Source organism: Nasonia vitripennis, chromosome 4 (genome assembly GCF_009193385.2).
Source record: "Nasonia vitripennis strain AsymCx chromosome 4, Nvit_psr_1.1, whole genome shotgun sequence".
NCBI classification, from domain to species: Eukaryota; Metazoa; Arthropoda; class Insecta; order Hymenoptera; family Pteromalidae; genus Nasonia; species Nasonia vitripennis.
In genome coordinates this window covers 2,205,518-2,230,721 of record NC_045760.1, presented here as the reverse complement: position 1 = coordinate 2,230,721, position 25,204 = coordinate 2,205,518, and the positions used below count along the sequence as shown (strand labels likewise).

The window sequence follows — 25,204 nt, the reverse complement described above, 5'->3', positions numbered from 1 at the left end:
AGCACTGATTATATTGGTCAGGTATACCTATACACTTATGTACCGCGATGTATTCAGTTCAGCTATAATCATGTCTGGTTACATCTCGCGGTCGTTATTTCATTCGGGAAAAGCTTTGTATAAATCACATGTTTGTAGATGTAAAATAATAAACAATGGACAAGGTATAACAAAAAGATCCGTTTCATACAGTAGACAATTATATTCAAACAAAAAATTAACCGAAAGTGAAGATTTAAACAAAGATGAAGAACCTAACCTACCATCCGGTTTGGTTAGAAAATACAAAGTATTTCGCGACGAAGATGCACCGGTAATTTTCGATGTAAATGAAGAATTAAAGAGGATCGAACTCGGTGAATTGAATATTCAGGAAGAAGATAAAGATCCTTACGAAGGAATAAATTTAGAGCGTAATGACATTCTTCAAATCGCTTTCTAATAATCAAAGTACCCTTTGCAATACAGGTTGAATATTTGTTGACATCTTTTTCAGACGGTGTAAATGGAGTTTTTGATATTGAAGATCTTGTTGAATTATTAAAGAAAGACAATGCTAGGCAGATTTTTGTTGCAACAGTTCCTAAAGAATACAGCTACGTTGATTACATTGTAGTAGCCTCAGGAAAATCTACTAGACACTTGCATGCATTGGCTACGTTTGTACGTAAAATATATAAAATAAAGAGGCATAAAAATGATACCATTCCTAAAATAGAAGGAGAAAGTTCTAAAGATTGGATGGCAATGGATCTAGGTAACATTTTACTTTCAGTGTATTTAATCGGTGCATACTAATATTTTTTTAAATTTATTAACTGGATTTTTATACTTTTAGGCAACATTGCGCTTCATCTATTGACTCACGAAGCAAGACTGAAATACGACCTGGAAACTCTTTGGTCAGTCGGTTCCCAATACGATGATATTAGTAACAAAAAAGATCAAGATTTAGATCTCATGGATAAATACAGCGCTTTCTTAAGAAATCTTCAACCAGCTGAATAATATATATCATAAGTATTGTTAACACTTGATCAGATAATTGTACAAAGTCATGTTAGAGTTTGTTATAAGACTGTAAAATAATGTTATATACCCATTCAATGTTGTTAAAATTAAACAACAGCATCAATAACAATATGATGAATGAAAATTATTGTTATTTTTTTGAATTATGAATCAGTCAATCGAACCAATACTCAATAATCATTCTGAATGCCCCCTCCACTAAGCTTAAGTACAATATAGGCTGCTTTTCCTGAACACTGCACACACACACACACACACACAAGTATTAATCGGTCATATGTGTTAATGTGTATAACGTGTATGGCGCTGATGCTCTGAAGCAAGTGCGAGAAAGGCTGGGCAGAGCCTGGCCCATCCAAACAAGTGTGAAGCATGTACAATATACTACAGCTGATTTGACGAGTATTATCGGCGCGTATAATAAGAGTCTGCGATTTTCCCAACCCACACGTAGCCTCGATTTTCCTCCCACCCAATCTCGATGCTCACACTTGGACACACTTTGTGCGCGCGTATAATTAATGCGGCCAACCAGCCGTCACACATAGTGCGAGCTCGTATTATAATCGCACGGTCAAGCGAGCAGCCCGTTTTATCGAGCATCATAAGTACCTATACGGCTATATTGCATCGCTAGCGCGCGAGAGCCGCGTGCTTCGTTTGTTGTGACTAATTGTTCCGTTTTCCACTTCCTTCCAATGTCGAGTCGTCAACCTATGTGATAGGTGCATCACTTTTTAGGCGCGTCAATGTCAATATAGAACTAAACGTCGACTTTTCTTTTTACTGATGTTTATATAGACTGGTACTTATAACTGAGAGGTGCATCGTAAGTCTCCTTTGTCTTTACGGATAGCTACAGTGCTTCGTTGAAACTACAATTGAAAGAAAATCATAACGCTTTTATTCGAAAATCGAAACATTTTTCGTATAGTTTGAGGATATTTTTCTCCTGTGTTTAACTACAAGTATAGGGCAGAACTGTATCAACATGAAATGGAAAAAATACAATGGAGACACTTGCCCGAGTTTGATCTAAGCTGATAAAAATGATAAGACTGAGTCATCGGTTACTTGTTCGATGACAATTTTTGTAATGTATTGAAGGATTACAATTTTATCTATTCCAAGCATATGTGCAAGAGGAATAAAAGAGATGGCTGAGGGAGCAGAAGAAATGTGTTCGAGGAAACCTACAAAATGCTTGAAAGTTCCTTTAAAATCAACGGAACAAATATACTTGATATTTTTAATACCAGCGATAGCTAGCTGCTTGGTTTATGTATTACACTTTGCAGCAGACTTAGTAGTCGCTGTGCAACATTTTAGAGAAGAAAATCCCGTTTGGGCATGTATTACCATTGGTTTTATGTATGCCCCAGCTTTGGCTTATTTTATACTGACTATTTCAAGACCAGATTGGTGGATGACAGATGATGATAAATTATACAAAGGTGCATTCTTGTGGTTTCTGCTACAGTTAATCAAATTAATTGCATTTCCTTTATTTGCTTTATACAGGTATGCGAATAATATGGTATATGCTTATGTACTGCCAAATAACATGCTGCATTATGATTCTATATAATAATTTTTCTTTTGTTTTAGATATGCTGGTCTAATAGTATTATCAATAGATGCAATTATGCTATCGGGTGAACAGAGGAGAAAAACATTGAATGTTGCTGCGGCGCCAGCGGCAATTGAACTTTATTTCTTTCTTCAAGCATGGTTTCAAGCGGCTCCACAAGCAGTATTTCAAACACATCTATTGTTCAGAGAAAAAGGTGTTGATCGTACTCATCAATCAGGTATTTACATACAAACCACAAAGTAGACATTTTTTAACTTCAAATAAAGACAATACTTAATCTTTTTTCCCCTTACAGAGGTCGTTCATATGCTATGTATATTGATGTCAATTTGTATAATGGCCATGAGAACAACATCATTTCAAAGATATGAAAGTCAAAGGTTGAATGGTAGGAAAGTGCCATGGGCAATGTGGTTGAAAAAGTATAGAATTCAGGTAAAATGTTTTTTTTTCTTTTTTTAGACAATTAAGTTCAATGAGAATATTAACGAATAAATTTGTGATTCATTCACTTTTAGGAATTGGAAAATCTGGAGGAAAAGCAACTTCTACAATCAACAGTTACTTCTTCTCAAGCAGAAACTGCTGAAGCAACAAATAAACCAGACACAGATAAAAATTCTTCAGGTCAATTAGAAAGACAGAATTCCATGACCCCACCATTACCACCAAAAAATGTAAAAATTATTCCACCTCCAGCACCTCTTCGAGGAATCACATCAATCACACCTCTGGCTGTACCAGATATGCCAGCACCACCACGACCAGATTCCCTTGTTGTTGATCCAGAAGATGTAAAACTTGATCAAGTACCAAAATCATTGTCCGACGACACAACGAATGACAGAGCATTTGAGAGAAGTGACAGTTTGAAAATACCAAAACGAAAAAATTTTGCCAAAGGCTTGGAAAATGACGATCCTGTTGGAATATTCCTAGCTTTTGTATGGTGGTTTTTGTTTATTCTTCCCCGAGTTTTATCAATAGCGATATTCTACGAGTTTTATCCATTATACTTGCTGGCAGTTCTGGGTGTGCATTACGTTTGTATGATTGGTTACTTATTTTATTATGCAAAATATTATGACGTGATGAGTTTTTTCATTAATTTGTGGCTTGGATTAGTATACGTATTTAGCATAATTGAGTATAGGATAAAGTTCAAATACGCAGACAAGTGGCTTATTTTTTACTATATATTTGTTATTTTACAAAATACTTTTATGACAATGTTTTGGTATTTTTATGGCAATTGGGATGGTTTCTGGTATTCATACTCATTTCACATGATTTTCATATGTATGAGTCTTTGTCTTTTATCAACAATAGTATATTATTTAATGTTGAAACCGAAAAAGCGCAGGATTTACGTGACATGATCATTATGATAAAACAAAAGTAGATTATAGATAATTTTATAATGTATTTCTATTTATAAACATATCTTGAAAGGAATGTTGCTAACCATTCTAGAGCTTTAATTAAATTACATAACGTAAATTTCAAGATATTTCAATCAAGCTAGTACTTATACGTAACAAACATCATTTTTTGAAAAGATGAAATCTAACAACTTTTCATGTAGCCATTAAATTATAAGTGTCGTATTCAACTGCTATAAATGTTGGCAATGGTTTTTAAAATATTAGTAACTTGATATAAAGACTGAATATTCCATTTGCTAAGATTAAGACTTACAAAAGTACAACAATTGCCTAGTGTACTTTTTCATTAAAAATTAATTTTCACACTCTGATCATTAACTGTTATAAATAACATTAAGATATAGACTATTGTAATCCAGTCCATTTTTTTACCAAATAGCCATACTTATTTACAGATCCTTGTGTACTGTGTGCAATAAAAATATTTGTACAAACATTTATGTGTTTCTTTTGTTATTTATAAACGATTGCTTATAAAAATCTGTACAGTTAAAACTAGCTACAAATTCTTTAGATAGTCTAGGAATTATAAAACTTTAAAAATATTTATCCTTCTTATTACAATTAATAAAAACAACTTGATTTTACAGAATCAAGACTATTATACTTGATTATAAAATCATAATATTCAACTTGTTTTAAAATAAAATAGAAACTTTCAAACATGTATGTTGGAATCTCTGTGAAGGTTACCTAGCTGTGCTTCAAACAGGATATCATTGAGTAATTTTTCTGCAATTATTCGTTGATCTAATCGCATGTGTCGTAGTTTAGCAGCAACATTTCTTCCAATGGCATCAAACTCATCTTCAACAATTATAGAGTTATTGTGAGAAACTCTTAACATTTCGCTGGTATCAATTTCTTCTGATTTTCTTTTTTTAAGACCTGCTGGTTCTATCCATTCAGTTTGTTCAAAAGTCTCTTCAGCAATAGGTTGATGACATTCTTCCTGTAAATTAAAACATTTAAATAAAAAAAAGTACATTTGTATTTGATATTGTAGGATAAAACGTTTCTACGATTACTGTTTTGGGAAATTTTTTCAACCGGTTCTTAACTCTTATAATTTCTGAGCACTTCTCTTGAGATAAATCAATGTAAATCGCTGCTGGCCTTCTTTGATTTGACTTGCTTTTTATTTTTTCCATCAGAAAAGGATGAACTCTCTAGAAAAATTAATTATTATAAATATACACATAATTTTTTCATGTCTTTTGATAATTTACCTTAACATGACTTAAAAAATTTCCTGTTGACTTGAGATTTCCATTAAGAAGTTTGTGACATTGCAAACAACGTGCTGTAACATTTGAATCTTCTAATCTCATAACACTGAAAAATTCTCCATCCAAAATAGCAGGTAGTCGTACTGGTGTCAAAGTTACATTATGTTGTGGATTTTGATGCATTAATGGAGAAATTTGATTATTTTGTTGCACATTTTGTACTTGTTGCATTGCAGCTGCTTCACTGTTTTCTTCACTTTCCATTGTACCAACATCTTGAACGGTCGTTTCAGTACTCACAGTCTGAGTAATATCTTGTTGTTGACCTGTGCCGTCAATTATACACGACTCGAAGCCCTCAATTTTAGCATCAAACCTTTGAGTAGAAAAGGTTTCCATAATTTTTAAATTCTAGCTCTCCAACAAATTTTTGTTCCTTCTTTTATTTCGAGTCCAGTATGCACATCAAACTTGGTTCATTATTGCAAGAATCTGAAAATTTTTTTTTTTAAATTAAATTTTGAGATGATCACAGCCTAAGTTTCAAGTATACTGTTTATCTTGCAGGGCAAGAGAGTTCAAGATAAGCCAACAGATAAGGATACAACATAGGTTGTCTATAGCTATATAGTAGATGATAGATGAGGTTTGATTCACAAAAAAAATACAAACATCAACTGGGGTAGATAATTTATCGAAAAAAAAATTATGAAAAGAGTTTTTATCTAACGAAGAACAACTTAAAATAGTATAAACGTACCTACTTTCTTCTAAATATGCGAAATTGTGGCATCAAACGTTCTTAATATACCAAGCTTGGAAAATCCAAGCCACTTGTTACATATAGGTTATGTTGCTAGTTCTTGATAATTAATACTTAAGATAGGATTGAAAACAAAAAAATAGTATGCGTAATTGTTCCATGCATGTAGTTACGTTCTTGTCAGTGCAGCTTATTTAGTCGGAAAATAATCGCATAACGTAATAACCAATCTTGAACACTGTCAAGTGAGTATCGTATATATATAAAAGGCTTTGATTGGTTACCAGCTGATCGAGACCCAATAGAATGAGCGGTAGCCACGGACGCTTTGGTGTGAACGTACCTATCTTGGCAGATTATTCGTCGTATAACAAATGAGATTACTCTATTAATCCTATATCAATAGAGACGCGACTCAAGCATGGAAGACAGCTTCTATACTTGATTTCAACAAAAATAAATCAAGACGTGACTTTTTCTTGGATTAATTTACAATCTGCATTAGAATGATAACTGCTTATTTTGGGAGCATCAGAAATGTGTCAGTATCGAACAAGTATTATCGATCTTGAAATAACATAATTTTTTTGTGTGGGTTCATGAGACATGCTGTGATTTCTGAATAAATATCTAATAAACGCTCATATCATATCTTTACGCTGTATTCTTCAGGATTCAAATTTGAAACATGGTTGTCAACTTGAAATTCTTAAATTGAGACACCACCAACAACGAACGTAGTGCAAACCGGATAAAATGTTCGAAGAAATGCGCGTTTGCCACTCTGGATCGTTGAAAACGTCTGAAACTGCACGATCTGCTGACCAAACTAAAAATTGAATTTGTGAAAAAGCGTCACCTTATTCAATGACGAGCAGCTGTAAAGATGCGGAAAAACAGCAGAAAATCCTAACGCCAAGTCGGACAAACAAAAATAATTTACTTGTCTCGATATATTCACGAAAAATTTTCTGCTTTTTGATTGCCGTAACACACTGAAGTATTTAGCCCGATTTGCGCATTTTCATGTTGGATCAAAATATAAACAAGCATCCAGATATCATCAAATTGAAAACATATTTGCATAATAAATGAGCGCCATTTCTATTGTATTAAAAATTCTCGCGAAATTACGAAACTAGAAAAGAAAAAAGTCATAATAAACAAATAAAGAAAGCAGGGGAAATAAGTGAATATGATGCAAAACGAAGCGAGAGCCGAGCTGCTGCCGCAGTATAGACGAAGGCATCATGGATCGAGTGTATAGTAAAAGTATAAGTATATAAAGTACCTCTGCTGGGAGAGAGAAAGAGCGAAGGAAACGAGAAAACGAGGGGAAGAGAGGAATACGTGAAAGCGATGCTTGTATTGCTCCGCTGACGATCGAAGGGTCATAGTCGTCGTCAGGTTTACAGCTGTTTCACGAGCGAAGGAGCGAGATGGGGATATGGATTTTGACGGCTCGCCGCCGTTTACGGACTGTCACTTAAAGATGCATGAGCTGTCTATAGGTACGCTATATAGTTGCTGTCGCCGATACGATGAGATGAGGGATATACCTATACACTTACATACAGGCTATAACGCGATGCACAACTTTGGATACAAGTACAAGTCGTTGCAAACTTCTTTCCGTTGTTACGATCTTTATGAACAAATTTTGCCTGTTATCAGCTGAAAAGATATATTTTTAGACGTATATTTACCGGTAATTTTTTTAATTTGTTTATAACAAACTGAACTTCATAAATAATCGTAAAATTATGTTTCGACAGGATTTAGATGAAAAATAAAGGTTAAAAAAATATTTTTGTTGACAGTCAAAACCTCTTCGAGTCAACGTAATTCATAGTTCATCCGACATTCGAAAGAATGAAAGTTTTGCCATCTGTTCCAACATTTCGAGAAGCCAAGAGAGTTGCATATTACACGCATCGGGGGGCTGCAAGGAAAGAAGCGAGCTGTGACTTGTGAGCGTATGAACCTGTAGTAAGAGAGACAGAGAGGGGAAAGCCGGCGCATGCGCAGTCATCGATTCCGGGCACTTAGACGCTGGCGTGATGCTCGATCACAGCGTGCAGGTCTTAGCCGTTTTTCGACTCGACGGGAGAGAGAGAGAGAGAGCCGAGGTATCGTATGGCAGCGCAGCGTCGACACTTAGTCGCATACAGTGGCGGCGCTGGACTTAGTCTCTGTTCGCTCCCTCACTTCTCTCACTCTCAGTCTCGGACTCTGGCTGGTCGGAGGTGGTCGACCTGCACCGAGCGTAGCAGTGCCGTGATCGTACGGCATTTTCTCGTTTCTTCCCGACTTGTCTCGAGTATAAAGGAGAGGAAGGAAGCAGATCTTCTGAGATCTTCTCGTGCAGGCACGGCGTCCCACACGCATATACGTAACGTAGCTTGCACGCGCATAGGTAGGGTGTTGGAGTGGTGCGCGCGCGTCTATCTATACCGCGCAGCACAGTCGGACTTTGCGAGCGCGTCAGCCACGAGCAGCTCTCGGACATAGAACGAGCGAGCCAGCCCGTTCTCATTCGCTCGCGCCAGAGACTATCACCCGCTCTCGTCGAGAAAATGGAGATCGAGCAGCCCGTTCCCAGGGCCGATGTCGACCTGGTAAGTGGCCATTCCTACTGTATTTTCGGCGTTCTACAAGACTGCGAGTTCGGATTTCCGGCCCGAAGCCGCTCCACGCCTCTGCGCTCTTGGCCTCGCTCTGCCAGAAGAGACGCGAAATTTTTCTAAGTCCCAAAATGGCGTCTGCGACTAAGTCCCCCACGTAAGCGGCGGCAGCCGCGCGCGCGGCTATGTTCTTTCAGCAGCAGCGCTGATGCTGGCGTGTTGAACTTGGATAATTTTTTTTCTGGGACGCGCATCGCCACGGGACTTGGTTTCCGGACGCGCTCACGTTCTGCCTATGCGCGTGTCTCCTATAGCTTATGCCTTATAGCCCGATGCCACGACTCTAGCTTTAATTCTTCTTTATTTTTTTATCCTTTCAGGAGAAGAAGGCCAAAGAGAACAGCAGTGCGGCTGGTAATCATGGAGGTGAGTTTCTGCTCACCGTAATTTATATACTTACTTTATTTCTTATCGCACTGCGGTGACGGCTTTCTTTTGCCCGAACATTCGAATAATTGGGAAACGCGCTGAGCGCTTGTCCGATCCGTAGCGGAGACGTACAAATAGCCAGATATTCGGCACGTGCTCCGAATTGGAAAGGAAATTCGTTTTAAGAACGCTGCATGAGCTATACAACCCGTCCTCAATGTATAAAGCCAGTTAGATTTGAAATTTAAAGAATCATGCCTGTATACATTTTTTTTTCCCCATTTTTTTCACGGTCGCTTTGCATGCAATTTTCCAAGTTCTAGCCCAACAATTGTTCACTCGTAGCACTAGCATTTTCTAGAACTATCTAGTGTAGCCAATCGGCAGATGTTTTCTTGATTGGAAAATCAAGATTTTAATTAAAAAATTTTCGCTTTTATTTTTTCAAGGTTGATCATAAAAACTTGAAGCTTTTTTAATCCAACATTTTCAAAAATTACAAGAAATGCATTGTAAACCTTTTTTTTTTTTTTTTTTATTTTTTCTCTAGATGCTCAAATGAATGGCATGACTAATGGTTACGACCACAAAAAAGAGCACAAGTCTGAACATAGAGACAAGGATAAGGAACGAAGTCATAAGTCTGAACATAAGGATAAAGAAAAAAGTCATAAAAGTGAGCACAGAGACAAGGATCGTCATAAGCACAGTTCGAGTTCCTCTAAGGATAAAGACAAAGATAAGCACAGTAGCAGTAAGGATAAAGAAAAGGATAAGGACAGGAGTAGAGACAAGGATAAGAAGAGCAGCTCTTCATCCAGTAAGGATAAAGAACATAAGAGCTCTAGTAGTTCAAGCCGTGATAAAGAGAAGGACAAGGAGAGAAGTAAAGACAAGGAGCATCACAAGTCCAGTTCAAGTTCTAGCTCGAAAGACAAGTAAATATCATTTTTTTTTTTTACATAATTTCATGTAGCTTCAAAAATCAATGAAAAATCAATTGATTATTTTTTTATTCAGGCACCATAGCAGCAGTTCAAAAGATAAGGATAAGGAAAAGGACAAGGAACGAAGTAAAGACAAAGACAAACATAAGGACAGACATAGCTCCTCGCAGAGTTCATCTCGTGACAAGGACAAGGAGAAGAGCTCCAAAGATAAGAAGCATTCCTCTGAAAAAGACAAAGATCGTCATTCCAGTTCTCATTCATCCGAGAAAGACAAGCAGCGATCTTCTGACAAAGAAAAGCATAGTTCTTCTGAAAAAGACAAAGATAGGCATCGGCATGACAAGGACCGTGATCGGCACCGACATGATAAAGAAAAATGTAATTTTACCAGATCGATTTTCTAGTTTAAACAATACATGCATTACTTATATCTTTTTTTACTTATTACAGCTAAGCATCGCGATGAAAAGGAAAGGAAAGAGAAAAACAGAGAAGAATCAAAGAGCAAAGATGAAAATAAGGTGAAAGAAGATGTCAAAGTTGAACCAGAGATTAAAACAAAAATTAAAATGGTAAATACCACTTTTGTTTAGTAAATTTTATTTAACAAATTTGGAAAATGATTAAAATTCATTTACCTTTATGATACAGGAACAAGAGTCCTTCAAAGAGCATGAAGAAGATTATGATAGTGGCGATGATAATCAGAGACTGTATATTAAAGAAGAAGATGAAGAAATGAAACAAGATAATAGTATGGATTCTACTGATGCAAATGATACAAGATTGTCGGATATGCACAATACCACTGTTAAAACTGAAGAAGATGAGTCTGATGAAGACATGCCATTGGTTTGTATAATAGCTAGAACAGAATTATATTACTTTGTCTAAACAGCTCCTAGTATTGATATCATTTTAATTTTAATGCAGGCGAGCAGGTCATCAGGTATATCACCAGGGGTTAAGAGGAAAGTAGAAACATCAGATGAGGATGATGACATCCCTTTGTCTGCAAGAAAAAAGCCGAAAAAAGAGCCAGTGGCTAAGAAACAGAAGAAGAAAAAGAAGGTTGAAAGTGAAGATGAAGAGTATGATGAACCTGAAGAGGTAAGATTTTTTTCTTGATAATATATATTATTAATATGTGTGTATGTGTATATATATATATATATATATATTCTCTTTAGAAACCTCAAAAGAAACGAAAACCAAAGGCTGAAAAAACGGAAAATTCAAGTCCCAAAAAGAAGAAGAAAGAAGAAGAAGAACCAGAAGTTTGGAAATGGTATGATATTTTAAATTTTACTACTTCCGCCGATAGTTAGTCACGTGGTATATCCTAACCTAAGCTTCACTTCCTGTAGTTTATAACCTAAAATTTATGCATTGCAGTCATTGCGGTAACGATGAAAAACGATGAAGTAAAATGAACATAGTTTTTAGAAATATTAAAAAAGTTCTCATAATTAAGAATCATTTTTGTGTAGAATTCTTTGTAGTTCGGTTAAAACGTGATTTTCCAACGTTGAAATCAACCAAAACCTTGGAAAAGAGGTTATGTTGCAATAGGCATTTCTGACCATTATTTATTTATGCTTGAAAAGTAAAATATACGGTGATTTTGTTTGTGTAGGTGGGAAGAAGAAAAGAAGAATGATGGAACAAAATGGCATTTCTTGGAGCACAAAGGACCTGTGTTTGCACCTGAATATGAACCACTACCACCTAGTGTTAAATTTTATTATAATGGTAAAGAGATGAAGCTGACTCAAGATACTGAAGAGGTAGCTACATTCTATGCTCGCATGTTGGAACATGATTATACAACCAAGCAAGTGTTCAATGATAACTTCTTTCATGATTGGCGTGAGGTCATGACAGAATCAGAAAGAGCAAAAATTACAGATTTGAAAAAATGTAATTTTACGGAAATGCACAAGTATTTCATTATGAAGAGCGAAGAACGTAAAGCCATGTCTAAAGAAGAGAAGAAGGCAATCAAAGAGAAAAATGATGAAATTCAAAAAGAATATGGTATTTGCACAATTGATGGCCATAAAGAAAAGATTGGTAACTTCAAAATTGAACCTCCAGGCTTATTCAGAGGTCGTGGAGAACATCCTAAAATGGGAAAATTAAAAAAGAGATTAGTGCCAGAAGATGTTCTCATTAATTGTTCTAAAGATTCAGTACATCCTAAACCTCCACCAGGGCATAAATGGAAAGAAATAAGACATGATCCTACAGTGACCTGGCTGGCATCATGGACAGAAAATATTCAAGGCCAAGTTAAATATGTCATGTTAAATCCTTCAAGTAAACTGAAAGGTGAAAAAGATTGGCAAAAGTACGAGACTGCTAGAAAACTTGCTAAATCTGTTGATAAAATTAGAGCGACTTATCGAGAAGACTGGAAAAGCAAAGAAATGCGCATTAGGCAAAGGGCTGTTGCATTATACTTCATTGATAAACTAGCTTTGAGAGCTGGTAATGAAAAAGATGAAGATCAAGCTGACACCGTAGGTTGTTGCTCCCTGCGTGTCGAACATATAGCACTACATGAGAAAAAAGATGGAAAAGAATATGTGGTCGTCTTTGATTTCTTGGGTAATGTATTAATTTACTTTTGACTTGTTTCATTATCAAAGATCAAATTCTGATACAAATTTTTTAATAACAACAGGTAAAGATTCAATTCGATACTACAATGAAGTACCAGTGGAAAAACGAGTATTTAAGAGTCTTCAATTATTCATGGAAAATAAATCACCTGGAGACGAGCTTTTCGATCGTCTTAATACTACTGTAATGAATAAGCATTTGAACGAGTTGATGGATGGCCTTACCGCTAAAGTGTTCAGAACATACAATGCGTCATGGACGCTACAACAACAATTAGAAGAGCTTACTGATCCAAATAGTACTGTTGCAGAAAAAATACTTTCTTACAATAGGGCTAATAGAGCTGTAGCTATACTTTGTAACCATCAACGTTCAGTTCCGAAAAGTCATGAAAAATCCATGGAAAATTTGAAAGCTAAAATTGATGCCAAAAGAGAAGCAATAGCGGAAGCAGAACAAATTGTCAAAGATGCCAAACGTGATGCTAAGCACGGTTCTGTGAAGGAAAAAGTGTATGTAAATTTAACATCTTCATAAATTTTCTAATACTGTGACAGTATTGATTTATACTATATTTTTTCCAGTTTATATGAAAAGAAAAAGAAGCAACTTGACCGATTAAAGGAACAACTTATGAAGCTGGAAGTGCAAGCTACAGATCGAGAAGAGAATAAAGAAATCGCACTTGGCACCAGTAAGCTAAATTATCTCGATCCACGAATTTCAGTTGCTTGGTAAGAATCTAATTTTTACTTGTTGATCTAAAAAAGATCAGGAAAGAAAAAAATGAAAAAATATCCAAACCTAATTATTTGATTCCAGGTGTAAGAAACACGATGTACCAATTGAGAAAATTTACAACAAAACACAAAGAGATAAGTTCCGATGGGCAATCGATATGGCTGGTCCTGACTACGTCTTTTAATCTTGCGAATCTCAATGATACGCAAATATGCGATTTCTCTCTTTAGTCAATTTTACTTTAATTGTGGAGATGTCTAGAACAATATGAGTTTTTCGTATCTAAAATTTGCGTGCGTGAGTAAATGTTGTACATTGTCTAGATAGTCAATTGTCGAGATAATTGACTTGAACAAAAATCGAATTTAGTTAATTATCTGGATGAACTAGAACTAAATGTATCTTGCGTTATCTTGATATTTCCAAGATAATTTTCAAACACCACATGTAAAGATGATTTAATTCTTTTGTGATTGACGGAAATTGATATTCACTAGCATGAATAGGTGATGATTTTATGGTTTGAGTCTGTAAATTGCTGTTAATGAATTTTAAAAGAACTCAACCTATTTTTACGATGCAATGAAATCTCTGCAGTGGAAATACTAATATTGATGTAAATTAATTTTTAGAGTTCTTACAAGGAATGCTCTGATTGAAAAAATATGTATAATACATTTAAAAAAATACGACTAACAGTTAAATATGGAATTTATATAGTAATTGCTCACATAATTGACGATTTATGAATTGTCAAATATATCTAAACAAAGCGTCGATAAAAACATAATAAAATCTTTTGTATACCAATTGATCACTGATAAATGTGCTGTTAGTTACTTAATTATTGAAAATTTAGATCATTCATAATTTTTATTAAAAATAAGAAACAAGCTAATGCAATGTACGTTTTAAATAATAAATGTTCCTGCCGACATTTCTTATATTTGGCAGTACAATAGCACGATAATTATTAGTTGCAAAGGTATGAAGTATTATTTTTATATATTCTAACCATGTTTCATTTTAGTATAATTACAGTGATGTAAATGCTGAAACTTTGTATAATGATAAAAGAATGTCATTCATTTTCATATATCATCTTTCACAGTTAATAAAACAATCATGAAGGCAAAATCAACTTTGTACCTATAGAAAATTGTGTTTTGTATTATTTAAAATTTATCACTGAATTCTGCAAACACCAAATTGAGTTTTTGTGTATGCACTATGCTATATGTATAATAATATGATGTATGCATAGAAACATGAATTATGTATAGAATTATAATATAGACAAAAAAATTACTGATATTGCGTATATCCTAAGGCAGAAAGTATACTTTTAGAGTTACAAGTCTTTCAATTTCAACACTTGTATATGTATGTTTTATTTTTTCTTGAAAGAATTAATTATGCCTATAACATTATTACTGTATTATTTCATGAAGTTATAATAAAACTAGTAAATCATACTTCATGAATAGTAATTTATATAACAATATAAACATGTACACAAACACAAATAATTAATCTAAGCAATCTTCAATCATGTGAATAATCTTTCTATAATTTTGATACGATAAAAGTAAATTTCAATTCATTTTTCAATTTTTTTCATAGCTTCATGTACTTCTTTAATTATTAGAAAATTAATATTCTAAGAAAAAAAACTTCATTATTGTTTTTAAACAAAAACGTATGTATAATAAAAATCAGTTACTTCGTTAGTATAGAAAACAATGCATCACATTATAAGAATATTATTTATGAAAACTGCTGAACTGCCTTTTTCGTATTTTTTATATTGATCACAATATTTAAATGTCTCAATCAAATCCTAGTAACAACAGAGCAAACCTTAATACTTTAAGTATAAAAAATATTAAACAATAAATTGTATATAAATAACTTTTCATTGCAGAGAATTAGGTACTATAATTATAGACACTGAGTGGTATATTGATAATTAGTTAATGGTCATGAGGATATAATGAGAAAAGACTATTTTGTTTATTTATCTAGATAATATGCACCTCTGAAATTGTGTTAATTTGAATACTGATGATGATAATTAATGCACAATTGTAAAAAAAGGATGATTACTTTCAATGACATTTTTATTTGTATCAATGGTTTAAATGATAACGAAATATTCACTATTACACAAACGGTACAATATGTATAAATTTCATTAGCGTTGCATATTATCTAGGTAGAAATCTTACAATTGTTAGCAATAAATATTAACTACTATTTTTTAAGATTAATTTTTTCTACAAGATGAGAAATATTGCAAATCACTCAGAATTGCAGACGATTTTCTAGAAAAATATTTAAATATTCTGCTTTATTTTTAATAAAATATTTTATTATGAGCACTGAAATATGAATATTTAGAATCTGAGACTTAAAAGTCCAACAACATGTATGTCTATTATGATTAAAATGCTTTTTTTATAAAAAAAAAAAGACAAAATCCAGATTAAACAAGTTTTATTCATTTTTAATTATTAACCTCTTCATTATTCTGCTTATAATGTAATCCTTTAAATCCTCGAACTCAGTCATGAATAATAATAACTATTTTCCAGTTGTTTAAAATTTATTTAAAAAAAAAGAAAAATCATACATTACACTTTTATCGTTACTCTATAAAGTTAGTGAAAATAGTAATAAATTAGTAAAACGCCTTGATGAAGAATTTTTGTAGATAGGTTTAGATTTTGGTTTTCGTAATAAATATTAGATTCTGTGAAAACTAACAAACATAACATGGATTTCGAGACCCCATTAAGTCGCGCAATCGTAAGAAGAAAAAAAGATACATGTCTGTACGTGGGGCGTCAATAAAATAAATAGGACAAATGAATACTAAACAACAAAATCACAAACAATTTTCAGACTAGGTATTTTTTTTTAATTACTTTTAAAAGAATCCTTAGACATTTTTCTGATAGGGCACACAAGGGTTTTGCTTTTTTAATTGCATAATAGACCTGTTGAATTATACTTAATATCTAATTTTTTTTATCTTCCGTATAACGAGACTGAGTAGTATATTTTTTAACAATAACTATTGCTATACAAGGATAACCAAATTTAGTCCTATAAAAAACATTTTCGGAAACTAACTGTATTAAATAACGGCTGGAAGTTATCACGGAATTTCTGTCATTTCCTTATTTCTGTCTACAATGGACAAGTAAATTGCTCACATAATACAAGTTTTAGCCTTTGATAAAGAGCTTCGATGAACTTCATACACATAAATAACAAACATGACTTTTAAAAACTTTTTTTACATTTTTGAAGCATGAAGCTCTGTCGCGATACCCATTTATTTTAGTATATAAAATATAAAATAATTCTCATTTTTCAGATATTATTCTATGAATAAAATTTAATTCAATTATAAAATGAAATTATAGACTAAGTAGACTAGACGCTATTTCGCGGTTTTAAATATTTGTAATAAAGTTGTTAGATTTATACCAAATCCACAGCTTATTGAAACATGCGTTGAAAAATATTTTAATACGCTCTATCCGCAAATTCAGCGTTAGACAGTTTAAGAGAATAAAAATTACAACCAACTTTACACGTCAACTGTGCGTTCCATACGCGTTAGTTCTCAATTATCTGTAGATTTTCGTTACAGAAAGTTATAGTTGTAGAAATTTTAGCTATTAACCAAGTAAAGAACTAAGACGGTCTCATACTTTTTCATGGCGTATGAATATCCTTTTGAAGCTTTCTTGATTCACTGTTTCATGACCAATAAGTTCTGTAAAATTAATTTTATTATAAAGTAATTTATGTTTCACTAGTCACAGTAAAGCTATGAATTTCAAACTGAATATAGAAGTTTTGCAAGGGAAATGTATGTAGAAGATATCCTTACTTAGGTTCATGTTTTTTTCCTGTGGAAACTTCCTTTCAAAAATTTATTCAGGATCATTTTCCAACAGTTCTCCAGCAGATATCACCGTAACAAAACCTGCGGCAGCTACTTTTGTTTTGTATGCTTCCGGTTCGAACCAGCGAATCGGTGCCTATCAATGTAAAAAAGTTTTTAGTAACGTGATATTATACCCAAAATGTATATGTATAAACAAAAAGTGTATGGAAATATGTCATTGATGGTTTATTTTTGAAAAAAATATTTCTTACCTCATTGCATCCTTAGAAGCAGCATGCTTTGAATGCATGTATAAAAACATGATCAGTTAATGTAATGCAATTATTTTACAATTGTGAATGCATGAAAACAAAAATGGTGCATTGTTGATCTAAACAAGTGTGTTATTGTAAAATATATACATGCTTTATACAAATTATTGTTATTGTTATAAGGATAAATAATACAAAAGAAGAAACCAAACACAAGTATCAATAATTAAATGAACATTATTTATTTTATAAATTGCTATGAAAAGCAAATACAAATAATAAAAATAATAACAGCTATCTCTATTTTATTTATATATTGTTATTATAATTATTATAATAAAAATAATACAAAGTGTAAAAAAATAATCTTTTGTTCTTAAGTCTTGAATAAAAATAATTATTAAGAAAAATACTCTTTTAAATGACTCACTTTAACATATTAAGTCATGAAATTATCTCTGTCTTTTACGTTTTTGGTTTTGATCAAAGAGCTTTTTATCTTATATCTAACAACTATATTAGCCTCTTTTGCTTATGCCAGTTCTACCAGTATGTGATAAGCAATTAATCTTTTTTTATAAAAAGTATTATTCATCATGCCCAACACGAATCCGTTTACTTAAATTCATATGTAAACTAATAAAAAGTTAAACAACATTTCAGTTTACTCTCTAAATACAATATAACGCTTTTTATCTTCGTTATACCCTTTGACTCGTCTAGACACTTTTAGCCATGCTTAAGTGCATAAAATAATCATTAAATCAATAGTTTTGAAAAGATTTAAACATTTTAAATCCATCCATACATACAGTCTCTAGTCAGAAACATAACTCAGATCTCAAAAATACTGATAATCTTACATACTTTGATTTTAAGTAACTTTAGTGTACAAAATGCATTATTTTATCAAATGCATTAAAATTTATTGTAGTCCTTTTGCCATACACTATGTTATCACAGATCTCAGGATTAAACTCGGTATTATTATTTTTTTCGTTATTCGCCATGTTGCATGGTTGTTGGTTAAAATAACCAAAGTTATTTTGAAATGGTGAAGCAAATTCATTATTAATAAAGCTTTTGCGATTGTTAAAGTGAGTTTTGTTAGTATTAAATGTGCAGGACAAAACGTCATTAGCGTTATCATCTTGTACCTTGCGAACTATGTTGGGGCATTCTTTCTGTATGCGATCCCAGTCAGCTGGTGGTCGCTTAGCAAATGGACCCTTCGCACATTGCATCAAGAACTCGTATGAAAGTTCCCTAGACGAATCTGCAACATTAATAACAGCTACAAGATAACAAAAATAAAGTAAAATAAAATAATAGTTTTATCTGTAATGAGAAGACCCTTCTTACCATTCTTCTTAGGTTCTATTTCAGGAATAGAAACTTCTTTTGATCTATCAGTGTCTACTGTTACACCAGTATCATAACTCAAATTTCTTCTCTGAAAACTTGCCTGTCCAGCAGACAATGGAGTATGCGGTGTCGTTGGAGTAACAGGCGCAAATGACGATTCATCATCAAATGTGAAATATTCTACTCCACTACCAGTGTGTTCAGACTCCTCTGAAAAATATTCATCTAATGCTAACTTGGCAGCCTGTAACAAAACGTATGAATGAAACATAGGCATCTTTTTAAAATTTTGTCAGTTACACTTATTGATGGATAAAACATACCCGGACAAGTTCTAAATTGCTGCCAGTGATTTTCAAAGAATGTGGTCCAACGGTGACGGTATGCATAAATTCGCCAAGACTGGCGTCGTTGGTGGACGTGCTGTGAAATAGAGAGCGCAATGACGAATGTTGCTGCTGTAATCTGCTACTTTCATCAGAAGCACTACTGTTCAAAGAAGAACTGGATCCTCCAATACCACTTTTTTCTCGTCCACCCTGTTCGAGTCGTACAGGTGATGCATTTCGTTGAATTGTATCCTTTATTAAATCCTTCGCGTAACTGGAATTCATTATGTTCGTGTTACAGGTCGTGAGTTTGACACAGTTAAAAAACAGAACATTGTTGAAATTAAACTTACTGTATCTTGTCCTCGGAAGTACCCGTAATTTGGACAAGTCGTTCCTTAGCTCCAGGATTCACTAAAAATGTTCAATTATGAGAGAAAGAGTCAAAATAAAACCATCTAAAAATTAATTACAAATTCAATTATTTGATGTGTTGGATTAACTGGTAAATCAGCTGGAAATCGTAAAAATTAGTTTTTATATGCCTCATGCTTGATTTAAATGTACAAAAAGTTCAAGTTTACACATTATGTATAAATAAAATAACACATAGAGATTTTATATAAAAAGAAAACAAATAGAACATAATTCAAACCAACACAAGAATTTGTTGCAGATCTTCTTAAAGCTGCTGGTTAAGTGACACCAAGTGCTTCATGCTTAGATAGTAATAGAAATAGGAGCATTATCAATATTAATTGAGAATATGAATGCATTCACAATAGAATTGTCATACATGAAATTATTTTTCCCAAATAATTGAAGTTGCTCAGTTGTTAATTTGTGAAAAATTTATCAACACTTGTCAATATATAATAGATCACGAAGTCGTGATTTTCGTTGAATTATTATTGGAGTGCATAATTATTGGATTAATAGCATGGAGCTGATGATTTTGTTTTAGCACAAGCTTTTTCTTGCACGCCACATTTTTCACTTTACCTCTCTGGAAGGAGATGATTGTCTCGCTGAGTTCTTCAATCATGTGAACCCGCCGCCCTTTTATTCCCATCACTATATGTTTGTGCAAATTTGTTTTAAATCAAGTGAAAACTTGGGCAGTCTAGACAATCAACTTAATGTACCACATTGCCCCTTTGATATTTTTTTCAATAATTAGAAATAACAAAATAAAAGTAATAACCAAAGAGCGTGTGCAGGAATTGCAATTGAAATAATAAACATAACATTTGCAACTTTTTTTGCCAAAATATTTGAAAAATTGTTAAACAAGTTGTTCATACCTTTTCCAGAATCGCTGTTACGGATGACAACTTCATCTTTGCAATAATTTTTGCCAGGTATGCGAGTTGGTTTTGTAAATTTGCCACTGTTCTTTATTACTTCACCAGGTCCCAGCAAAGGAGGCGATCCAGAATTCATTGCCATCAATGAAGGTGTCAGCAAATTTGTTGGCGTATCCGGTGAAAGCAATTCATTTTGCTGAAGTATAATATACATGTAAATCCTGAGTTATAGTGTTTACATGAGTTTTTAAATTCTCAATTTTCTGGGACTTACATTATCCAAGTTTGATAGCTTTTGAGAATAATAGGCATTCATGGATTCATTGTGATGCCACTGTTTCGCTCTTAATTCAATCAATTCCAGCAAGTGAACTCTGGTCGTCATATCTAATTTTTCATTTTGACTACCATTTCTGATAGCTATGAATGCTCTGTCTAGCTGGTCTGAAATGAAAACAAAACTGCGTTAAAAAGTTTCCACTTTCAGAGATAGTTAAGCGAACTAAAAGAGTCTCACCTTTGTAAATCATTTCCAACTGATGAGAATAAAGTTTTAAATGATTACACATGAGAACAATGTTGGACTGTAATGACTGATCGTAATAGCCATTATTCAGACACATAGCAACATTGTCAATTAATGATACAATGTCATCGACTGGAAAAAATAAAGAAATTTGTAAAATTGCAGAAAACTAAAATGTATAGGCTTAATTAAAATCAGTAGCAATAACGAGAAAACCTACCAGTCGTAATCCGGGTGTCGGTCGTTGTGCGCTGGCTGATTTTCAGCGGCCGAGGCTTTTCCAGCTTCTTGATCGTTCGTGGTCTAGCATTGAGAGTGGTTGCCATTGTCTGAAAAAAAAAAAATTCTTTAAGAGATAGGTACAGCAGTATTACAGGGGATCGAAGTATATCGGACGCATAAAACAACGGTCGGGTGTTTAAAAAAACAATCGAGCTATGTCTCCTTTTTCGCGTCTATACCTATATAACTGTTCAGCACGCGAGCGCATTCGTCAATAAAAAAAGCGTCACAGCAACAGAAAAAAAAAACAATAAACCGAATCCACTATTATCCGCAAGATGACCGGCGTATAGCGGAATCCTGCGAAAGTGCAGCCGTCGACGCGTTTGCAGTTTGCATATAAAATGAAACGATTTATAATAGTGGCACCGAAAATGGATAAGCAATGCCCCGGCTTCTTCCAAGAAGTACGCTCTAGTCGAGAGAGGGAGAGAGACAAAGGCACGAGGGGCGCGCGACTGATAAGTGTCATTTGAAACGCCAAAAGGTCGGTGCTTCGTGGAAAAACACTAATTCTTGTACACACTCGCGGTAATAAGGAGCGCGCGGTAAGGGGGAGGTAATAATAACGATATATACAAGAAACAAAGCCGTGAGAAGTCGGGCACGCTAGTATTTGACACAAAAGCACACTACACTTTACTGCTCTCGCTGCGATGGTCCAAGTGATGCCCTCGCACAGCTCTCTACTCTGGCCGCTGATGTGTTCTGCGTCGCGGGCGATTTAAAAATAACCCGCAAAAAGAAAGGAAAAGGAGGAATTTACCGTGGGGAGAGAGCGAGGAGGCCGTAGTTTCGTGTCGCAGACCAGTGGATAGCAGCGAGCGGTGGCGAGTTCGCGGCGTCAACACTACACCAGGAGTCCAAGCCGGAAAGGCGCGACACGTCGTCGTCAACTCCCGCACTGATCCGCGGACCGCAACAGCAGTGGCACTAGCGATGAATTTTGGCAGGTTTGGCTGCGACGATGCGTGCGTCCGATACGGCGCCAACGATGGAACTCGGCGAAGTGACGAGCGGCGGTGAGTCCGCGGGAGGCGCGACTTCCCCCCCCCCCCACCGCTAAAGCTCCCGAGCGCGCGAGAGGGCTAGACGTGCAGTAACGTAGTTTAAGTACGCTTCGCAGGGGGGAAGGTGCGAGAGCGGGTGAGCGACCGGCTTTCTTTCGGAAGGAAGAGGAAGGAAGAAAGGGACGGGTGCAGTTATGTAGTATTATGGAATTATCTGACGATGTTGCGCGAGCGATGTTTGTTCCTTTAGGAAAACAATTTTTAATACAACTCTTTTCCGAGAATTTTTTACTTTTTTTCATTACTTTACAATCGGAAAAGGTTTAAAAAAGCCTTATGAGTCATTGTCGATTCACATCATACAATACCGAACTTTTATAAAGTCAAATCGCGTGTTCGGGCGATGTATAAGTTATTTATAGCTTTAATTTTGATTTTATTCCGCTGCCACGTTTTAGCCAGTATACTACTGGCATACGAACGATAAAAAAACGATTTCTTTCGTTTTATCTGATACTTTTGAGAGATGGCTCGCAAAAATTTGATAAGTGCCAAAAATACCAAGACTGCAAAAAAAGAAAACGTCAGCTCCGATTCCTCCTACTGCTGTTATCGCAATATAAATAAAACTTGTTCGCGTGATCGAATTACTCAAACATATTACGTTAGAGCGTTTCCACTTGAGCCGGCTGCTTGCAATTTCCGAATTGACATAAACGAAAAGCGATGGATCATTGGTTTTTTTTTCTATACTGAGTACTACCAAATAAACGAGAGCATGTTGTAAAAAAGGCAGTTATTTACTTGTGTTTGTTTAATTTGAAATAAAAAATTATTTTTAAAAGTGAACCGAGAGCTTGAGGAATTGGCACTGGCTATGTGTGCGACTTGGAAATACACGCTGCACACTGTTTATTTATGCCAATTCTTTGTTATCATTGCTAATTTTATGAAAGTGATTAACCCGCGACGTGTCTGTTTAATCAAAAGTCGCTCTTTTTATGTGAAAAAACACGTTTTGAAATCATTGCTCCTCCTTGCGAGCGTCAGAAGCGGTTATTATAATATTAAAATTTTTATTCCGTTAGTCTTGGTATCCGGCATATGCACGCGTACGCATATTTAGACCTAATTTGAAATCCTCATCGAATACCGAACTGTTATCGAAGCGATATAAATAATCAGCATCAAGTTGATTTTACACTAAATTTTAATTAAAGCTCGAGAATGAAAAATAAACAAACCGACGGGGTCCAGTTTAACCTTTGCTGAATATTCGGAGTATAATAGGCGAAAATTAAACATCCTTATAGTCGAGGTTCGCGTGGGGGTACCAAATCTCGTGGTTACGATCCTGACTCGGCTAGTCGTACAGCGCATGCAGAACAGACGTCGAGAGGAATCGCGGCAACACACATATAGCTATATCCATAGCGGCGGCTCTTAGGAAGGGGTAAAAAAGGTTCGGCGCGGCACGCGCCCGCGCGCGCGAGCTGAAGCGAGATGACCATAATATAGCTTGCACACCGAAGAGAGAGAGCCCGAGATAGCCGCAGCGCAGAGCATACGCGGGCGAAAGAGAGAGAGAGAGAGAGGGAGCGAGGAAAATAAAAGAGACCGTACACGGCGCAAGAAGAGAGGAACATATATACAGAGAGAGAGAGAGAGAGAGAGAGAGAGAGCCGACTACCTCATGCCTGCCCACAACATAAGGCGAAAGAGAGAGGGATACAGCGCGCACCAGCACTTTATAACAATACACGGGGGGCCTCTTTCGGGCCCGGCACTTTATGACTTTACGGCAGGGGCAATTAAGTAATCACACGGCTCATCTGAGTGTAGCACCAGTAGCTCTTGAACGGCCCACAATAGCTGTATAGGTATACTTATGCATGCAGAGAGAGAGAGAGAGAGAGAGAGAGAGAGAGAGAGAGAGAGAGAGAGAGAGCCTAGGGAAAAGCAAAAGCCTCGCTCTCTGCGGCCTGGTTTTTACTGCTCGGGCCGTTGTCCGGCGACGCGCACAGCTGACAGCTTTGCTGCGGATTACACCGAGGAGAGGCGTACTGCAGCGCGAAATCGATTGCACTCTTACAATGGTCTCGGGAAAAATGTTTCCAATTCGGCCGTAAAACACAGATACGTACTCTGCACCCTTTTCCCCAAGAATTTTGATAATCCGGGTAAAAGCACAATAAACACGCACGCACAGAGCACGCGAAAAATATTGCGGTCGTATAGTGTGTCGTACCTACGTCGATGTGCAAGCTTCGTTCGAGACCTCGGCTCGCCGTGCCACACTGCGCCTGGTTTCGTCGTCGTTGTTGAAATGCCTTCTTCGCTTCGCGCTCTCTCGCCCCCTACCTACTCCCCCTCGCGCGCGAGTATAGCTCTCAGCTGTCTCTCTCTCTCTTCCTCACACACACACACACACACGCCTATACTTTGCTCTCGCTTCCTCCTCCTCCTCGCGTGCACAACCAGCAGGAGTATATTATAGCGCTTCCGTGCGGAGCGCGAAAGATATAGAAAGAGATTTTCTTCGGTGGTATATCCGTCTCCGTCGCTCTCGGTCGCCTGCAGTGTAGCGGCCCGAACTTTCTAACAAATATAAAAGGATCGACACACAAGGCTTCGGCGAAAGTCACTATCTAGTCGGAGCCGCTGATGAGCCGCGAGCGCCTAGGGAAAGCGCGCGCAACTTACGCCGAGCTTTTTTCCTTTTTTTCTTTCCTTTCTTTGCCGTCGACTCGAGATTGCTCAATTGACGAGTGATTGATAGA

At 35.4% G+C, this 25,204-nt stretch overlaps 5 protein-coding genes across 42 annotated transcripts; 3 read left to right on the top strand and 2 right to left on the bottom strand.

The window, feature by feature from the left end:
- The first annotated feature begins 38 nt into the window (after positions 1 to 38).
- LOC116417185 lies at positions 39 to 4,509 on the top strand. Its single transcript, XM_031928992.2, has 6 exons — positions 39 to 413; positions 497 to 757; positions 839 to 2,553; positions 2,641 to 2,843; positions 2,922 to 3,061; positions 3,145 to 4,509. Exons 3-6 carry the CDS (start codon positions 2,189 to 2,191, stop codon positions 4,003 to 4,005), a joined length of 1,569 nt encoding a protein of 522 aa, XP_031784852.1. The 5' UTR covers positions 39 to 413; positions 497 to 757; positions 839 to 2,188; the 3' UTR covers positions 4,006 to 4,509.
- LOC100121436 (mitochondrial assembly of ribosomal large subunit protein 1) lies at positions 71 to 1,008 on the top strand. Its single transcript, XM_032599014.1, has 4 exons — positions 71 to 90; positions 229 to 413; positions 497 to 757; positions 839 to 1,008. The coding sequence occupies exons 1-4, from the start codon at positions 71 to 73 to the stop codon at positions 1,006 to 1,008; spliced, it is 636 nt and encodes a 211-aa protein (XP_032454905.1).
- LOC100679061 (protein stand still) lies at positions 3,807 to 6,310 on the bottom strand. 5 transcript variants are annotated; one of them, XM_003427486.5, is made up of 4 exons: positions 6,061 to 6,310; positions 5,301 to 5,792; positions 5,100 to 5,240; positions 3,807 to 5,023 (listed from the first exon to the last, which is right to left on the bottom strand). In XM_003427486.5, the coding sequence occupies exons 2-4, from the start codon at positions 5,697 to 5,699 to the stop codon at positions 4,730 to 4,732; spliced, it is 834 nt and encodes a 277-aa protein (XP_003427534.1). In that variant the 5' UTR covers positions 5,700 to 5,792; positions 6,061 to 6,310; the 3' UTR covers positions 3,807 to 4,729. The 5 variants fall into 5 exon arrangements, with proteins under 5 accessions (XP_003427534.1, XP_031784855.1, XP_016840524.1 ...); XM_031928995.2 differs by having other exon boundaries at positions 5,133 to 5,240; positions 6,061 to 6,303; XM_016985035.3 differs by having other exon boundaries at positions 5,094 to 5,240; positions 6,061 to 6,286.
- Positions 6,311 to 7,210: 900 nt separating this feature from the next.
- LOC100121493 (DNA topoisomerase 1) lies at positions 7,211 to 14,907 on the top strand. Of its 3 annotated transcripts, XM_031928988.2 has the most exons (13): positions 7,211 to 7,574; positions 7,884 to 8,681; positions 9,068 to 9,113; positions 9,667 to 10,054; positions 10,137 to 10,444; positions 10,517 to 10,638; positions 10,718 to 10,918; positions 11,000 to 11,176; positions 11,257 to 11,354; positions 11,703 to 12,676; positions 12,753 to 13,203; positions 13,276 to 13,425; positions 13,514 to 14,907. In XM_031928988.2, the coding sequence occupies exons 2-13, from the start codon at positions 8,640 to 8,642 to the stop codon at positions 13,614 to 13,616; spliced, it is 3,060 nt and encodes a 1,019-aa protein (XP_031784848.1). In that variant the 5' UTR covers positions 7,211 to 7,574; positions 7,884 to 8,639; the 3' UTR covers positions 13,617 to 14,907. The 3 variants fall into 3 exon arrangements, with proteins under 3 accessions (XP_031784848.1, XP_016840515.1, XP_008211438.1); XM_016985026.3 differs by lacking the exon at positions 7,211 to 7,574 and having other exon boundaries at positions 8,166 to 8,681; positions 9,068 to 9,101; XM_008213216.4 differs by lacking the exons at positions 7,211 to 7,574; positions 7,884 to 8,681; positions 9,068 to 9,113; ... (4 more) ...; positions 11,000 to 11,176; positions 11,257 to 11,354 and adding an exon at positions 11,433 to 11,623.
- Positions 14,219 to 24,829, bottom strand: LOC100121510 (eukaryotic translation initiation factor 4E-binding protein Mextli). Of its 32 annotated transcripts, none has more exons than XM_031928991.2 (13): positions 24,673 to 24,829; positions 21,353 to 21,461; positions 21,124 to 21,264; positions 20,881 to 21,050; positions 20,604 to 20,802; positions 20,302 to 20,373; positions 19,653 to 19,713; positions 19,294 to 19,573; positions 18,968 to 19,214; positions 18,763 to 18,899; positions 17,606 to 17,631; positions 17,337 to 17,487; positions 14,219 to 17,219 (listed from the first exon to the last, which is right to left on the bottom strand). In XM_031928991.2, the coding sequence occupies exons 2-12, from the start codon at positions 21,456 to 21,458 to the stop codon at positions 17,442 to 17,444; spliced, it is 1,485 nt and encodes a 494-aa protein (XP_031784851.1). In that variant the 5' UTR covers positions 21,459 to 21,461; positions 24,673 to 24,829; the 3' UTR covers positions 14,219 to 17,219; positions 17,337 to 17,441. The 32 variants fall into 32 exon arrangements, with proteins under 32 accessions (XP_031784851.1, XP_032455367.1, XP_016840522.1 ...); XM_032599476.1 differs by having other exon boundaries at positions 18,763 to 18,881; XM_016985033.3 differs by lacking the exon at positions 17,606 to 17,631.
- Between the last annotated feature and the right edge of the window lie 375 nt (positions 24,830 to 25,204).

Coding starts and splice junctions, on each gene's coding strand:
- LOC100121436 (XM_032599014.1), top strand. CDS start 71: ATGTCTGGTTACATCTCGCG. Junction 91..228: donor ATGTCTGGTTACATCTCGCG/GTCGTTATTTCA, acceptor ATTAACCGAAAG/TGAAGATTTAAACAAAGATG. Junction 414..496: donor CGAAGGAATAAATTTAGAGC/GTAATGACATTC, acceptor CATCTTTTTCAG/ACGGTGTAAATGGAGTTTTT.
- LOC116417185 (XM_031928992.2), top strand. CDS start 2,189: ATGGCTGAGGGAGCAGAAGAAATGTGTTCGAGGAAACCTACAAAATGC. Junction 2,844..2,921: donor TGATCGTACTCATCAATCAG/GTATTTACATAC, acceptor TTCCCCTTACAG/AGGTCGTTCATATGCTATGT. Junction 3,062..3,144: donor TGAAAAAGTATAGAATTCAG/GTAAAATGTTTT, acceptor ATTCACTTTTAG/GAATTGGAAAATCTGGAGGA.
- LOC100679061 (XM_016985035.3), bottom strand. CDS start 5,699: ATGGAAACCTTTTCTACTCAAAGGTTTGATGCTAAAATTGAGGGCTTC. Junction 5,241..5,300: donor ATTTTTTAAGTCATGTTAAG/GTAAATTATCAA, acceptor TAATTTTTCTAG/AGAGTTCATCCTTTTCTGAT. Junction 5,024..5,093: donor AATTTCCCAAAACAGTAATC/GTAGAAACGTTT, acceptor TTTAATTTACAG/GAAGAATGTCATCAACCTAT.
- LOC100121493 (XM_031928988.2), top strand. CDS start 8,640: ATGGAGATCGAGCAGCCCGTTCCCAGGGCCGATGTCGACCTG. Junction 8,682..9,067: donor CCAGGGCCGATGTCGACCTG/GTAAGTGGCCAT, acceptor TTATCCTTTCAG/GAGAAGAAGGCCAAAGAGAA. Junction 10,445..10,516: donor CCGACATGATAAAGAAAAAT/GTAATTTTACCA, acceptor TACTTATTACAG/CTAAGCATCGCGATGAAAAG.
- LOC100121510 (XM_008213219.4), bottom strand. CDS start 21,458: ATGGCAACCACTCTCAATGCTAGACCACGAACGATCAAGAAGCTGGAA. Junction 20,803..20,880: donor AGCTATCAAACTTGGATAAT/GTAAGTCCCAGA, acceptor ATTATACTTCAG/CAAAATGAATTGCTTTCACC. Junction 18,900..18,967: donor AATAGAACCTAAGAAGAATG/GTAAGAAGGGTC, acceptor GTTATCTTGTAG/CTGTTATTAATGTTGCAGAT.